At 38.8% G+C, this 15,500-nt stretch overlaps 1 protein-coding gene across 1 annotated transcript; it reads left to right on the forward strand.

The window, feature by feature from the left end:
- Positions 1-7,761: 7,761 nt before the first annotated feature.
- Positions 7,762-15,107, forward strand: rp1.L (RP1, axonemal microtubule associated L homeolog; the record flags this gene model as incomplete). Its single annotated transcript, NM_001093694.1, is given in 3 exon segments — positions 7,762-8,418; positions 12,056-12,227; positions 14,121-15,107. Coding segments are annotated over 3 exon segments (834 nt in total). The 3' UTR covers positions 14,138-15,107.
- Positions 15,108-15,500: the final 393 nt, after the last annotated feature.

Raw genomic sequence — 15,500 nt, forward strand, 5'->3', positions numbered from 1 at the left:
GTCATTTATCCACTGAATATTCCCTGTAATGTACATTTGTTGTGTTCTCCATGAAGGGTGTGTATACATACAGTCACATATTCAATAACATAAAGGAATGGGGCAGGCTTTTGTGCTGAACATTTGGGCAGCTAATCACTTTAGCCGCTATATGTAATGTGAGGATTAGAAATGAAGCAGAGTGATGTGAGGTAGCAGCCTTCTCATCAAAGTGAAACACATTCAAAAGCTAGAATAGTAACACATGGAGCATGTCCACTAATTTCCAGATGACACTTAGAAATTAGCGAGGAAAACTGGAAGGAGCTACAATAATGTTATCAGGTTTTGGAACAGAAATTGAGGGACAGAAGTGATCATTAAATACAAGGGAAAAAAAGCCTGTGGTGGTAGGGAAAATATTGATAAATAAAGTATGTGTTCATGTGAAAAGATTTTGGACCAAACATAAATATAATTAATTGTCAGACATAGGAAATGTCTGTAAACCTTTGGCATATGGGGCAGCAACTGGAAGGCTTTTCTGTGGGGAGAGAGTGGGCCTTTAACAGAGACTGTTCTTAGAAAAAGCAGTTTAATGATAAAAAGTTTGCACCAGAACCTGCAAACAATATTCTAATTAACATTTTTATAGGTATCTGTTATCCAGAATGCTGAGGATCAGGGGTTTTCCGGATAAGGATTATTTCCATACCTTAGGTCTTTTAAAAAATAATTTAAATATTAATTAAACCTAATAGGATTGTTTTGCCTCCAATAAGGATTCATTGGGGCATATTTACTAAAGGAACCCGCAGAATCTGCAGGGACATCGATAATTCACTAACAGGCACAGATGACAATTCGCTAGCGAAAGAGACCGTCGTAGCGTTCATTCGCACTCTATCGCCAGGCGACCTTTCGCTCCACAAATTCACTAAAGTGCGGATTTTACTGACCGTTGCGTTTTTTGCCAGAGTTGACTTGGCCACCTCAGACCAGGCGAACTGCTAAAATGCATCTAGATCTTCCTCAATCTTCTGTCACTTACATCATATCCTGTCTGCTGAAAAATGCTAGCGAATTTCCCTTTTTTTAAGAGGGATTGTCTGCAAAAGTCCTAACAAACTTTTTCGTGCTAACATTTGTCCCCAGACATTTGAGGGCCATGGAACATTCATTTTACAGTGGGCTCATGTGTAGGCATTAGAGGATCTCTTTTGTCCTTATTAAGGTTTCTTGGACATCTGCAATAAAAAGTGGCCACTTCAAGCATTTGCACCAACATCTCTAATAAAGACGTCCACACGACTTTATTGTACCCACCCTATTCAAATTGGCCTAAGTGTAAGATCACTAGCGAATTTTCGCTAGGCATAAATGAACGCTATGAAATGCTCGCCCTGAAGAATATCGCTAGCGAAAAGTTGCCAGCGTTCGGTGCCCAGGATGCAACTTTACATTTTAATGAATTGGCTTAGTAATAAGAAATTTGGGATGTGGTGTGAAGTGTGTGGAGCAGTCGTTAGTAAATCTATCCCATTATATCTCAGTTGGGATCAAGTACAAGGTACTGAATTATTATAACAGAGAAAAAGGAAATCATTTTTAAAATTTTGAATTATTTGATTAAAATGGAGTCTATGGGAGATTGCCTTTTTCTGGTTAACGGCTTTCCGGATAACGGATCCCATACCTGTACTGGAACAGTAAATCAAAAGCCCATACTTTATTGCAAGTTATTGTATTGCATACTGTTTATAAATATAATTGTGTAAAAATGGTGTTAGTGTGATTCTATATGTCAGTGGCATTTGTAGGTACAGTCCAGTTCTGTAACACTTGCTGAAGGCAGGTCTTAATTCCAGGCCTTCCAAAATTCATCATCAAGGCAGGATGAATAGGGGCATTGGCACAATGTTCAAAGGTGCTAGAACTGTTGCAAATAGTGCTTAAGAAACTTGACTGATGATTCTACTTGTGTTTCATAAAACAGACCTACGATTTCTAAGAAGAAGACTTACAAGTCTGAACATCCCCCTTATTTCTGTAAAAGAGTTGCTATGTTAGAATGCAGCAGCACATGGCAATCCTCAGTAATCTGGATTAGGGAGAGAATCTGCAAATCTTATTAGAAGTCTGGTCACGGAATAGAGTAACCATATGTGGATGTTATTTTGCACAGATTATACCCCATCAGCGTCATCTACACAATTCTGTGACCATAAGGCAAAAAATGATTTCTCTTATTAGTAATTCTGCTATATATTCACCTATTTTTGCATATATTTGTATATGTGTGGGGGTAATAAAATACTATAACGTTTATACCAAAGTGAGTGATTCCAAACAACCAATCAGCAAGAATCATTTGTCCTTTCAATTACTTGATAGCAAAAAGAGAATTGTAACCCCAACTCTAATAAAAACTCCAGCCTACTGGAGAAATTCTGGGGAGAAAACAAAGCGGCAGAAAGTAGTAATGGCTCCCCCAGCTCCTGTTTTCCTAATATGCCTACAGCATTGTGATTAGCTCTGAAACCGCATTAGGCAAATTGACATTGATGTCCTGTGAGGCTGCCTGCCTCCTAGGATTTGTTTGCCATAGAAGATATACACGCCTTGATGTGTATACACATATTTCTGTTTGTGACAGGTTAAATGGCTGGTAAGTACTCACAATTGCCTTAATGTACTGTATAGTTTCTTTTACATTTGTGTAAATATAAAATGCTTTTATTGAATCAGCTTGTGCTTTCTCAGTGACAATGATTTAGTGAAAAAAAACCCTGCAAGAGTATTGACGCTGGAATGCTCTGATTTATAAAAACAGTTTATAATACCTGTAAATTACTGCAATAAGACATTTTGTTTGCTTTGTAATACTTGGTTTTAATGTATGTATTGCTGAATGAAAAGAAAATCTACTTGCATGTTGAATTTAGTTAGTTAGTAAGAATGATTCAAATTGTATAGAGGAGGATACAGGAAAGCTATAAAGTGTGAAGTTTTGGCAAAAATTTTTCCACTGTTGCACAGCAACAAAAGGCTACATGAATGCCATTGAAAGGGCAATAATTTGGCTAGGTGTTGGTGCAGGGACAGCAGTTTGAGGTTTACCCAGACCCTCTTCCACTTAATTCATCACACCGGGTGTCACCAGGCTTTGGTATGTTCTTATTTGATATTAAATCTGGACACTGATAATAATGATAGCTGAATTATTCACCTAGTGTAGAACGGAATTCAATATCATTTTTGTCTTCTGTAATGATTTCAAAGTGGGAGATTGCTGTGATGCATTTGTGTTCAGACAATTTTCATCTGCCAAATTATTTTCAACTAGACATTAAGCCCGTTAAATTAACGGGCGCTAGAACATATGTCGTCACATACCTCCCAACATTTCAGAATGGGTAACATTAGTAGGCAGGGCCCCCTTTGTAGCACTGGTGGCTAGGGGGTTAATGCTGGTGCCCAGGGGGTGTTAACATTGGTGGCCAGGGGGGGTTAACATTGGTGGCCAGGGGGGTGTTAACATTGGTGAGGTGCTTAGAATTGCATTTTCTTTATTTATTTGGGTGGCGGTGCCTTTCAGTGGGAATGCCAGCAGAGTAGATGCGATTTCCACCGTGTGGCCTGTGCAACTGTCAGACGTGCGAGTAGAATGGTCAGTGTGAAGCCTGGGGAAGAAGTGGCAGTTGGATGGTATGTGGCCAGTGTAAGGGGGTAGAACGGGAGGGAGAGTTATGGGGATCAGTCTGGTGGTGGGATTTACCTCTCAGCGTGTTGCCTTCCTTCACTTCGGGGTCAAACTCAGCAGATAAGATCCGATGGATGCCGAACTTGAGGTCTTTGCTGGAGGGCGCTGGCTGGCTGCTCCCGTGCATTCTCGCTCTGCCAGAGACTCCGCGGCCGGTGCGGTTGGTAGTGGGGCAGAGGGGACAGTCTGTGGTGGAAGCCGGACTCAGGGGTGACCGGGGTGGGTCTGAGTGGGGAGCCAGCAGCAGACTGGTATTGGGCCGGGTACATGACCCCCACAGTCAGGGCTGAGGAGCATGGGGGGCTGTCGGGGTCGCCAGCATGTAAAATGTCAGCGATACAGAAGGAGGGTTTCTTGGCAGTGTCCAGAGTTGCGAATCCCACGGCCCCACTCGCGGCTGCGCCAATGCAATACGCGCCGGCCACAGGTTCAAGTGGTAAGAGGCGTAAAACGGGGCCAATCCAGTGGCGTACATCTCTGCCCCCGACCCCGGGGAACACTGGGCACCCGATTATCTCTCACTTTGCAGGGGTCGCCGATCAGCTCGGGGCAATTAGATCTGTGGCCAAGTTGCTCTGGGCTGAGACCCCACAGATTCTCTATCCTCAGACTCGTAGAGACTGGATCTGAGACACCCGTTAGACTTTGCAGGAACCGGCAAGACGACGGGCCGTGGGGCACATGCGCAGTAGCGCATTGGCACATGCGCAGTAGCGCATTGGCACATGCGCAGTAGCGCATTGGCACATGCGCAGTAGCGCATTTCCACGGACACAGGGACGGACTGGACGCAGAGACACTTGGATTTTATTATATAGGATAGCCTGCTCATGAAGTGCTGTAAATCTATGGCTGTATCGGTTGTGGCAATTAGCAGGGTGCCACATCTGATTCACAGAAATTTGCTACTGATCCAGCCTCTTCCAGGTACAATTACTGTATATGGAATGAATCAGTTAGAAGCAACTTGTGAATGACATTGCCAATGACTAGCTCATTTCTGGTGGCTCCATAAAGCACATTTATAACAACACTTTACAAGGAAATTTTCTACCAAGTAAATGCAAATGATAGTTTTCACACTTCCAAAGATATTTCCTTTATCATCTTCTTAGTGGAACTATACGAAATCTATTTTGTTTGTAAATCAGTGTGTATTATGAATCTGAAAATATAGAAACACCTCAATACATTCCAGATCATACAAAAAGGCAATGGTGGTAAAAATATCACACAATGACTAGAAAATTCCAGAAAGGGGATTAGTGCCGGTGGGATTAAATGTTGTATTTTGAGCTATATCTGTCAGGCTTCTTTAAGGAAACAGCAGTCATGTAGGACAGGCTTACGACAAATACCATTGGACAATTTACATTAAAGGGAAAACATGCTCCCATTTTTTTTAAAAGTATAGTATTGAGTTGGACGTATGTAAAGAAGGTGCAGAAATGTTGTCTGACCTGCCAGATATAAATAATTAAATATCATTCTCAGATTAAGAGGAAACCATAATAGTCTGCTTGTGGCTTGCAATTACCATTTCCCCTTCCATTGGTAAAGTCAATTAAACCCACCCTCACCTAGTTCTGTGTTAAATTGATGGATTGTGGGATTTGTACTGCCTCTGATTTCCATGGTGGTGGGTACACAGATTATCAGGAAAGCAGATGGGCTTCAAATCCCAGAATCCATCACTTCAACATGCAGAAAGGTGAGAGATGGTTTGACTAACACTAATAACTCTAGTCTAATGGAATGGGAAGGGAAGTGGTCCTTGCAAGCCAGAGCCAGACTATCATGGTTTCCGCTCAATCTAAGAATGATATTTAATTATTTCTATCATTCTTCCCAATGGAATGGGAAGGGAAGTGGTCCTTGCAAGCCAGAGCTAGACCATCATGACATCCTAAGCAGCATTCAAGCATTCAAGTTTTAATCTCACTGCATGTTTTGTGTTACAAAGGATACGATTTGTGTTACAGGATACCTTCAAAAAATAAAAATGATATCCCACCCTTGTAATTGCACAAGGCAACTGCTTATAGAGAAGTTGGAAGTTCCAGCCTAACCTCAAAATTGTCTATAAAGTCCACTGACCACTGAAATTGCCTGCACTTAGAATACACTTAGAATACACTTTCTCCAGCAAATAATACAGTACTGTGGGCTTTTATAAAGCGAAAGACAGCAGGCAATGTAGGTAGAAGACTTGATTGTAAAACTATAGTAATCAAACCCTAGCATTTTATGCAAATCGAAATTCACAGGAGAAGAAATCGTAGCACTTAAAGCTTTGTTTACACTTAAATAAGATTACATGTATTTAGTGAATCTCTCCAACACCCTGGTTTTGCTCAACCTCATGTATTTGCATTTTAACGGCAAAAGATTGTATGTCACACACTAAAGTCATAACATTTTCTTTTAGCTGTTTAAACATGCACAGGTTGTAATTATATGCTAAATATACACGGGTGTTAATTGCTGGTATGTATTTCAATTAACCAGATTTCTAATGGGATTCCGCATCACCGATGAAGCGTTTTCTGTTTAATATGCATGAAATGTCAAAGGGTGAATTCTTCCGCAATTCACTGTGAAAATACAGGGTGGATAATGTAGCATCCAGTTTACTGAACTGATGGGTAAATTAGTTGTAACAGAGTCTGCATTGAAAGGATAAAATCAAGCAGTGATCCCCAACCAGTGGCTCACAAGCAACAAGGTCAACAACCACTTGGATGTTGCTTCCAGTAGTCTCAAAGCAGGTGCTTATTTTTTGAATTTTTGGCTTGGGGGCACATTTTGGTTGCAGAAAACCAGATGTACCACCAGACAGAGCCTCCTTTAGAAAGCTACCAAATAGCAAATCACAGCCCTTATTTGGCAACCCCCGGGAACATTGTTCATGCTTCACAATTAAATGGACTCATGGATTAAAAAAGGTATCAGTAAAATGTGGTCACATGTATGCATTCTTAGATTACAGATATTGCCCATTAGATCACTGGGCAGAAGTAATGTATCTTTCATTACTGACCAATGATCACACAAATATATCATATAATATTTACATTTTGACTGATTTACTTTGAGTCATTGATCAAATTAACTAGACAAATCAGACTTTTGCTTTGGAACACTCCCAGGTCAGATCATCCAGTTTTGCTGGTCAATTTCTGGTGGTTAGAGTCCCAAGGCCATGTTGGTAGACAAGCTCTCAAGATTCAGACCTTAATAATAGGTGGAGTCCCAGGATTTTAAAAGCCACTGTTTAGGACTGTGCAAGTGATACCATGGCTATGCTAAATGCACCAGGCTTTAAGTGATTTTGACAAAGCCATCTATTGCCTCTCCATGTACAAGAGAAGCTGTCTGCAGTATACAAAGTCGAGTGATTTGGCAGATTATCACCAAGCTAAAATCTGGCTGTATAAATACCCTGAGTTTTACCCTATAGCGACCTAGCCTTATACTTGACAAAAACCATACACACATACCCTACATACACAATACATGACACTGTCACAATATTCCATAAACGTATTTCTGACCAGACTGTCTGATTCTTGGTGGTATGATGGGTGGCACTTTTGTTCAGATGGAAGAGGCATTTATTTATTCAGTATAGATAGTCTCATATGTAACAATAGCCACAGATTTCTAATACCCCATGAGAAACAAGTTATTCTCTTGCTTTTAAACAGGCCACCAATAATGGGTTTATTTATGAAGTTCTTTAAAAAGAATACAAATACACCAAGATAGATTTATTATTGATAAATCTGTTAGTTTGACACACTTTGAGATTCGGCAACATGTTCCTTAGCCAAATTTTCCAGACAGGACATTGAACACATTTATCGATGCTAATAGTTTTGCCAGATTTTCAACAACTAATGTTGGCGTTACCATTATTATTTGTCTTAGCTACTTTGTACAACTCTTTTTGTCTACCCTCTTAAATATTTAGCCTTTCCTTAAAATGTGATTACATCTCTTCATTTATCTGCTTCCAGACTGCTGTTAAAATGAGTGAAACTACATCTACCAACATTTCTGTGGCTCAAGCGAATTCTACAGACAGTGCAAATGCTGGAATTTCGCGATTCTCACATTTGCAAGAACCTGCTTCCACCAAGAGGGTTTGTTTCTATAAAAGTGGAGACCCGCAGTTCAATGGAATAAAGATGGTTGTATCCAATCGATCCTTCAAGACGTTTGATGCCTTGTTAGACACCTTGTCTAAAAAAGTCCCTTTGCCTTTTGGTGTTAGGAATATTTCTACGCCCCGTGGAATACATCATGTAACTTCCATTAATGAACTTGAAGATGGAAAATCTTATATTTGCTCCCATCGTAAAAAGATAAAGCCCATCAACCTTGATAGAGCAAGGAAAAAGCCCTTACTGTGGCAGAGCAGCCGGCCAATTAGTGCTCGACATCTTGCGGTTCAGTTAGCTCAACAAAATGAAGTTGTACCATTGCAAAGAAAGAACACTATAGTGTTGGGGAGCTCAAAGAAAATGATCATTTTCAAAAATGGAGACCTTGGATTTAAGCACCATTTCAACCTCAACAAAAAGACTAAACAAAGCTTTGACTCCTTCTTGGATCAGGTGGCGGAGGCATTGCAGTACCCAGTGTTCAAGCTGTACAGCTCCGATGGACGAAGGGTAAAAATAAACCTAGTGTGTCAGCATCATAGTTCATTGCCAGATTAGGGCTTTCTAATGGGCTGTAATGAACAGTGCATATTTCATTAGCTAATTTTAATTACATTCATGAATCACATGCATTCATTTAACTTTTATAGCACAAAAGTGGTTACACAGATACTTTCCAACATGTACTAGAGTCTAAATGTGTTCTCTCATTAGGATGTCCATCTGTGTGTTATCTATGAAATTATTAAGGGAGATAATTAAATCCAAACAGATAATACGATAAAGCAAGCAATGTTTGAATATTAAACTAGAATAGAATAACATCAGTCTTTCTTTTGATAATTGGTTTTAACGTTAAGAATTCTATATTAAGAAAACAATTAAAATTCTAAATTTACAAATAACAGATTAAGGGTGCAGGAAATTCAGTGGTGGGAAAAGACTTCAGGAGGCTGCCCATGTTTGGTTGAAATCTAATTGCTATGAGTGATCAATGATGAAGTTTATATGCTTATTGTACAAACCGAGAGTCTCTACCAGTGATTTAGGCCTTGGTAGATAGCTGGAGGTGCTAATTTAGGAATCACAATTTTATTATGAGCTAATAAGATATGGGGGCAAATTTACTAAGCGGCAAATATTTGCCAGCGACGGCGCCAGGCAAAAATTCGCTCAGATAATGCTAATTCACTAACATGCAAAGCTGCATCCGGGGCACCAAACTCTGGCGAAGTTGCGCTAGCATTAATTCGGCAAGCAGAGTGAAGTTGGCTAATTTGCATACGGTGGGAAGTTAAAGTTGAATGAACGTATATGTTGCAGCAAATACATTACACTACACAAGCCCAGGGAACCTTAATAAAATAAAATAGAGTTGTTATATTGCCCTACACATGAGCCCAGTGTATAGTTTATGTGCCATTTATTAGGAAATGTAGGGGGGAAGCTGGTTAGCCCAAAACATTTTTACGCTCTTTTGCAGCCTATCACCCTGAAAAAAGGAAAAGATGCCAGCATTTTTTGGGACTTAGAAAAATTTTCAACAAATTTTTTAGAAAGTCCTATCTACTCTATTGCACTTCAATTTTCACTAGCATTAGTCACTTCGCCCTTTAGTAAATTTGCCCCATGGAATATGTTATCTGGAAACCCGTTATTCAAAAAGCTGTCTCCCATTGACTCTATTTTATTCAAATAATCCAAATTTTTAAAAATGATTCCCTTTAATCCTTATTGGAAGCAAAACAAACCTTTTGGGTTTATTTAATGTTTACATGATGACAATTATCCAGAAAACCCCAGGTTCTGAGCATTCTGGATAACAGGTACGATATGTGTAGTTTCAGTTCTAGATTGAAGGGAATGGTTGGGCCACCACTGGTGAAGACCAATAATCCATCACAATTCTCGGCTCTAAGGTGCAGTAACACGTAGCAATCAATCAGCAGGTATCATTTACTGGTCATCTGTTTAAAGCAAACACCTTATTGGTTGCTATGGGTTACTGCTCCTGGGTAAACTTAGTGCCTTTTATTACATATGGGGGTATTGCCTCAATTTATTTAACTGTCCTTCTGATAATGTTGACAGACTCATCAGTGTATTCTATAGCTGAACAACTGATTTAGGGTTCATTACCAAAAGAGAAAAAGACAGTTGCCCATTAAAATATGTTAAAATATTCCCCTACATAATTTACTTGTATGGATTTTGTGAGTATTTCTTGGTGAAGTATTGTGTTTATTCGCCCTTTCATATAGAAATATCCCTCTTTAATGTCACTGTACATGTATAACATTTAACTTTTCTTTCTTTTTCATGCAATTGAAAACATAATTTAGTAAGATCTGCAATTTAAGACATTTAAACTCTACAGAAAAAGTAGTGACATTCGATGTCCGTTTACAACAACAATTTTCTGTTTGAATCACAGTATTTTACCCAAGTAAAATCCTTTCCTATAGTCCCAGTGCCCTAATGTCTAATCTTTTATATGGCACAGAATCAAAAGTATCAGTGGGGTCTGAATATATCAGCAGCTTTGCTTTAATCCAGTTTACTACTTACCTTCTGATAGCAGATAATTAGATGAGTTTCACATAACTAGTTCATTTGAAATATAAACTTAAGGGCCTCTTATGTCCCTGAGTGTTCTTCCAATTGCAGTCCCCATCTAGAGTAGGATTTTAGTGACCCTTCCTTTTTTCAGATGTACTATATTTGAATAACTTTTGGAAATTTTTATGTTCTCCTTCAATTTTTCTCTCAGATTGCAAGAGTTCTCTTACCTGTAATATAAGGGTTCATTTATTGTATTGAACCTGGTTGGCTGAAGAAACACTGAGGTTTTTGAAGCTGCTTTAAGTTTTATCCCCCATATCACCTAAAGTGTAAACATGCATTAAAAAGCTTTTACGCTGATTAATATCAGCAGTTTTATCTAAAGGGAAGACATTAAATTCTGCCATTTTGCAGTCATTTTTAGTAGATAGTTTTCAATAAATTATCCACTTTGTAGCATAAGAGAATCTATTAATGAATATAAAAAAAATATTTACATATATGTTGATAAAGATCCCTGTGGGGGTCTCACAAAAGTGTGTGCATATATATAGAGAGAGAGAGAGAGAGAGAGAGAGAGAGAGAGAGGGAGAGAGAGAGAGGGAGAGAGAGGGAGAGAGAGGGAGAGAGAGAGAGAGAGAGAGGAAAAAGTACAGCACTCACAGGAACTTTCTCAAACAAAAAAGTGGTTTATTTACAGAAGTTCCAATGTTTTGAGCACAAACTCTGCTCAAAAATTCTAGTATTTCTTTGGCCATTTCTATAGAGAAAATGTTTAACCTGCAACTTGGTTAAAACTCCAAAATTGGCGGTGAGCACAACTTTCCCTTATTGCTGTAGTATAAAAATATAAACAAAATATTCAATGAGCTGTAATGTGAATCAAGATGAATGACTAATGAGCCTTATATTGTGACTTTAATATTCTATACATACAGTACATTGTGAGTTGGTCCCTAAGTTTAGATGACTGACAGCACAGCAAAAAAATAGCATAAAAAAGATTGGGAACTACTGTGGACATCTTCTGAAACATCTTCCATGCTAAAGGACTGTGATGGCCTTGGGCTAGTAAAGAAACCCAAAAAATACAATGTAGAAAGTGTTGGACTGGGGGGGGGGGTTGTGTTCACCTGATCTACCACATTAGGGGCCCACACACCCCTGGGCAGGCTGATAATGATTAGCTGTATCACTGTTTGCCAACATTTCTGCCTTGGGCTCCACATATCCACTGTAACTGACTTTCTAGGTGCAGTTCAGGCTTGAAAATTGCTAATTTCAAATAAAGAAGATTTACAATTTCTGTTATAGGATATTATACTATATATTATAAATGTAATTTAAATACACGAGTTATTAGAAATAAAGTTGAGTTGAGAAAGATAACTTGAGCTTCATATTGATTATTTACTATGCCAGTGTTGTTTACCGATGAGTCTATGCTGTGTAGTCAGCTGATTTTATCGGAGTAACTTATTGCCTTTAATCTTTTTATGTCCATGCCTTTCAAATGCAATATACAATGTTTAATCCATCATTAATCCATCTAAGCCTCTAATAAAACCATTCCATTCCCTTACAGATTCTTAGCATCCGAGCTCTGTTGCTGAGTTCTGGAACAGTGGTGGCAGCAGGACGAGAATCCTTCATATATGCAAACTACGAACCGGGAAGGGAATATCTGCCTGTAAAACTACCGGGTATTTCCAAACGGGTACACCCGAAACTGAGATCCAAGCAAGAAATGCAAATTCGTGAGTATTATTTCGACTTTAAGACTGAGCTAATATGAAATAGTGGCACACAGTTAGAGATGGGCATACCATTTGGGAGTATTTTTATTGAAATGTAGCACACCGGTAGGTGGGCGTGAGATATGTGATTAAGTAGTAGTGTGACTTTCTGCCAGTGTATCCCAGATACTCTTAGGCTGTGGGCAACTCCCAGCAATGTGTAGTGGCCCTTTGAAGCACCTTACCTTCAGGTGAATCCTGTGTGTCTTCTGGTGCCTAGATCAACCAGGTTGAAAGTAACAGCAGTCCAGAGGGTTGCTTCAAACAAATAACTTCTTTATTGAACAAGGCAGTAAGTCTTCATCACAGCACTAAAGCAGTAAAGATCTTCAGATACATTCAAGGCAAACCATGAAAAACCTTTACACCTTGAGATATTGTAGATAAGTAGATCCATCTTAGGGGGTAGTACAGCCAGTCTTGATGATCCTATAGGTTTTGTTGCTCCTAGGCTCTTTCCCTGCTTCTGATCACAGCAAGGGTTCTAACACCAACTACTCTCCTTGTTGGAGCAAGAAAGCTGCTCACTAAATACACTGCCTCTAACTTTTGCTCCTAGATCAACTATTACACACACTTCTACCGCTAGATAAACTTTCCCTAACCAAGGCCTGTCACCCGCTTAGACCCAATCCTGTACCCACCTCACTGCTAGGTGGGACCCAGGAAGAGAGCCCTGATCACACGTGTACTCTCCTTTTAAACTTCTACACACTGCCACCTACTGGGCAACAATAAACCAGATGAGAATACGATTAACATTCAGGAAAATTCTTTTCACCCAGGGATCACTAAAGACCCCGTAGGTGTCGAACTACAGGGGGAAACTGTCCCTGTAAAAGCCTTACCCTTAGGGTTTGTACATAAATCTTTGTTTTATCTTTATCAAAAACTTTGGCAAAAGTAAAATGGTTATAGTAGAAAGTAAAGTATAGGCAAAATGGTAAAAGTATCAAGCAAACCTTGCTCTTTATGTCAAAGAGCCCAGGCCATTGTACCCTTACATTTTCAAGCTGAAGTGTGCTTAATACACAGGAATACACATGCTTATATGGATTTATAGGATCTTTTAAATGGATTTATAGGATCTTTCATTACAGGTTAGGATAGTAAGGAACTCTTGGGTTCCACTTTTTTTGAGGACCATGAAGTGAGACCACCTCAAATAAAAAACCAATGCATTAAAAGGTGACATCAGCATCAGCTGCAACATGTGCTAACAAATCTGGAGTGGCCTGAGAAGACTCTTCTCTCGGCATGTGGCAGTAGCTGCTGCTGCATTCTGTTGTTTAGTTCTAAGCACTACTTGATAGGACAATGTACAGTAAATTGAGCAATAATGCATGTGATGACATCTGTAGTACTAACTGTAAGGAATGGTATTTGAAATGGGTGGGATTATGGTCAAGGCTATTTACATTTTTTTACATAAAGACTTCACACATTCTAAAAAAATTGTTAATTATGACGGTGCACTTAACATTTAACAAGGTAGTTGATAACTGATGCTAATAAATAGTAATTTCTAGATCATAGATGACTTTTATTGACAAACAGATTTATTTGTTTTTTTATTATATGTTCCTGTTTATATCGTGTGTGTGTGCTAACTCTCTCCTCTCTCTTTTTTCTTTTTATTCATGGCTGCCACTCTTCTTCTTCCTTCTCGCCTGGATAATCTGAACTCTTACATTATAATTTCCTTTCCATCTACTCTTGTCGCTTCCAATTATTTTGTCCATCAGAACTGAAAACTGACGAGCCTCCTTCTTCTATTCCCAGTGGTCATGAACACTCACTTCTATCAGAAAAAACAGGCAATAAAAGCAGTAACTTTGTAGATTTTTCTTACAGCCCAGAAAATGAAATAAGCTTGACAGAGCACTGGCCAAATTCTGGAGAAGAATTACCAGTCATTTCACCAGGAGATAATATAGAGAAATCATTTCATCTTAATTCTGATGGCACCATGACAGTGGAAATGAAAGTTCGATTTAAGATAAAAGAGGAAGAAACCATTAATTGGTCGACCACAGTATGTCGGGCTGATATCTCATGTTACGAAAGTAAGATGTTCACTTCCTCTGTAGAACCAGCAGTTGAAGCTGTACTTGCAAGTGATCATTCCCTTAAGACAATTTGCAAAGATAATGAATATGAAGAACCAGAAGAAAGCAGATATGAGTTAAGTGCAGAAAAAAAGCTGCTTACTAGGCAAGATATGCCTAGTAATATAGACAAATTGTATAGTCCTAAAAAAGAGAAAGCGCCATTCTACAGACCCCCTACACCTGGGATAAGAAAAGTTAGAAAGAACTCTAAGATAAAACCTTCAGAAGGAAGCATAGAAGAACCTCAGATTGTTTGCAATGAAAAAGCTGATAATCTCAGCAATTGTAAAAAAGAGATTTTATTAGCTTCTGAATGCGAACATAACAATTCTAACACAGGATGCATTTTGCCTGACAATAATGAGGAGCTCATACATGTTAAAGTAAGACAAGATGCCTTTAAGCTATTAGAAACCACCACTATGAAACTGATGCAGACAAATAATACAGTTGTGAGGCCACATTCGGCAGGAAAGCATGCACAATACAAAGACAATTTTAAATTTAAAGAAATAAAAAGATCTGTAAGTGCTTCAGTGACATTTTCAGAGCCATCAACATTCTCAAAAGAAACATCACTCGAACTTGTAGCTACTCAAGAAGGTTTATTAGATTTAGCATCCTCGAGTAATGTTGTAACACAAATGACAGTTGTTCCATTTAGGAAGACCTCAGATGAAGCAGAAAATATAGAAGTACATTTTCCTACAGAACAAAAGAAAAAGAAAAAGAAAAAATATGCAAGTGAGCAAATAAAACCAAAGTCTTTGCTCCAAAGGCACAGTAATCAGTTTGAACGCGAGCATATAGAAGTACCAACTTCTCCAACAACAGAAGATGTACATGGGACTAATCTAGTATATAAGCAGGTAACTGACACAACATGTATGGAAGAAAATAATGAGTCAAACGATGCAATTGAACGCATGTTTAGTTCTCAGGCCTCTACAAACCCCCAACAACAAGAACTCAATTCAGAAAAAAAATTAAAAGGAAATAAGAAAATGGCTAAGGTGAAACCCAGGTCTATTGTAAAAAATGATGAGCTTGACTCTCCCCAAAATAAAACCAGTGAATATGAAAAAGGCAAAAGAAAAGATGACATTAAGCATACCTTAAATCC

Source organism: Xenopus laevis, chromosome 6L (assembly GCF_017654675.1).
Source record: "Xenopus laevis strain J_2021 chromosome 6L, Xenopus_laevis_v10.1, whole genome shotgun sequence".
Lineage (NCBI taxonomy): Eukaryota > Metazoa > Chordata > Amphibia > Anura > Pipidae > Xenopus > Xenopus laevis.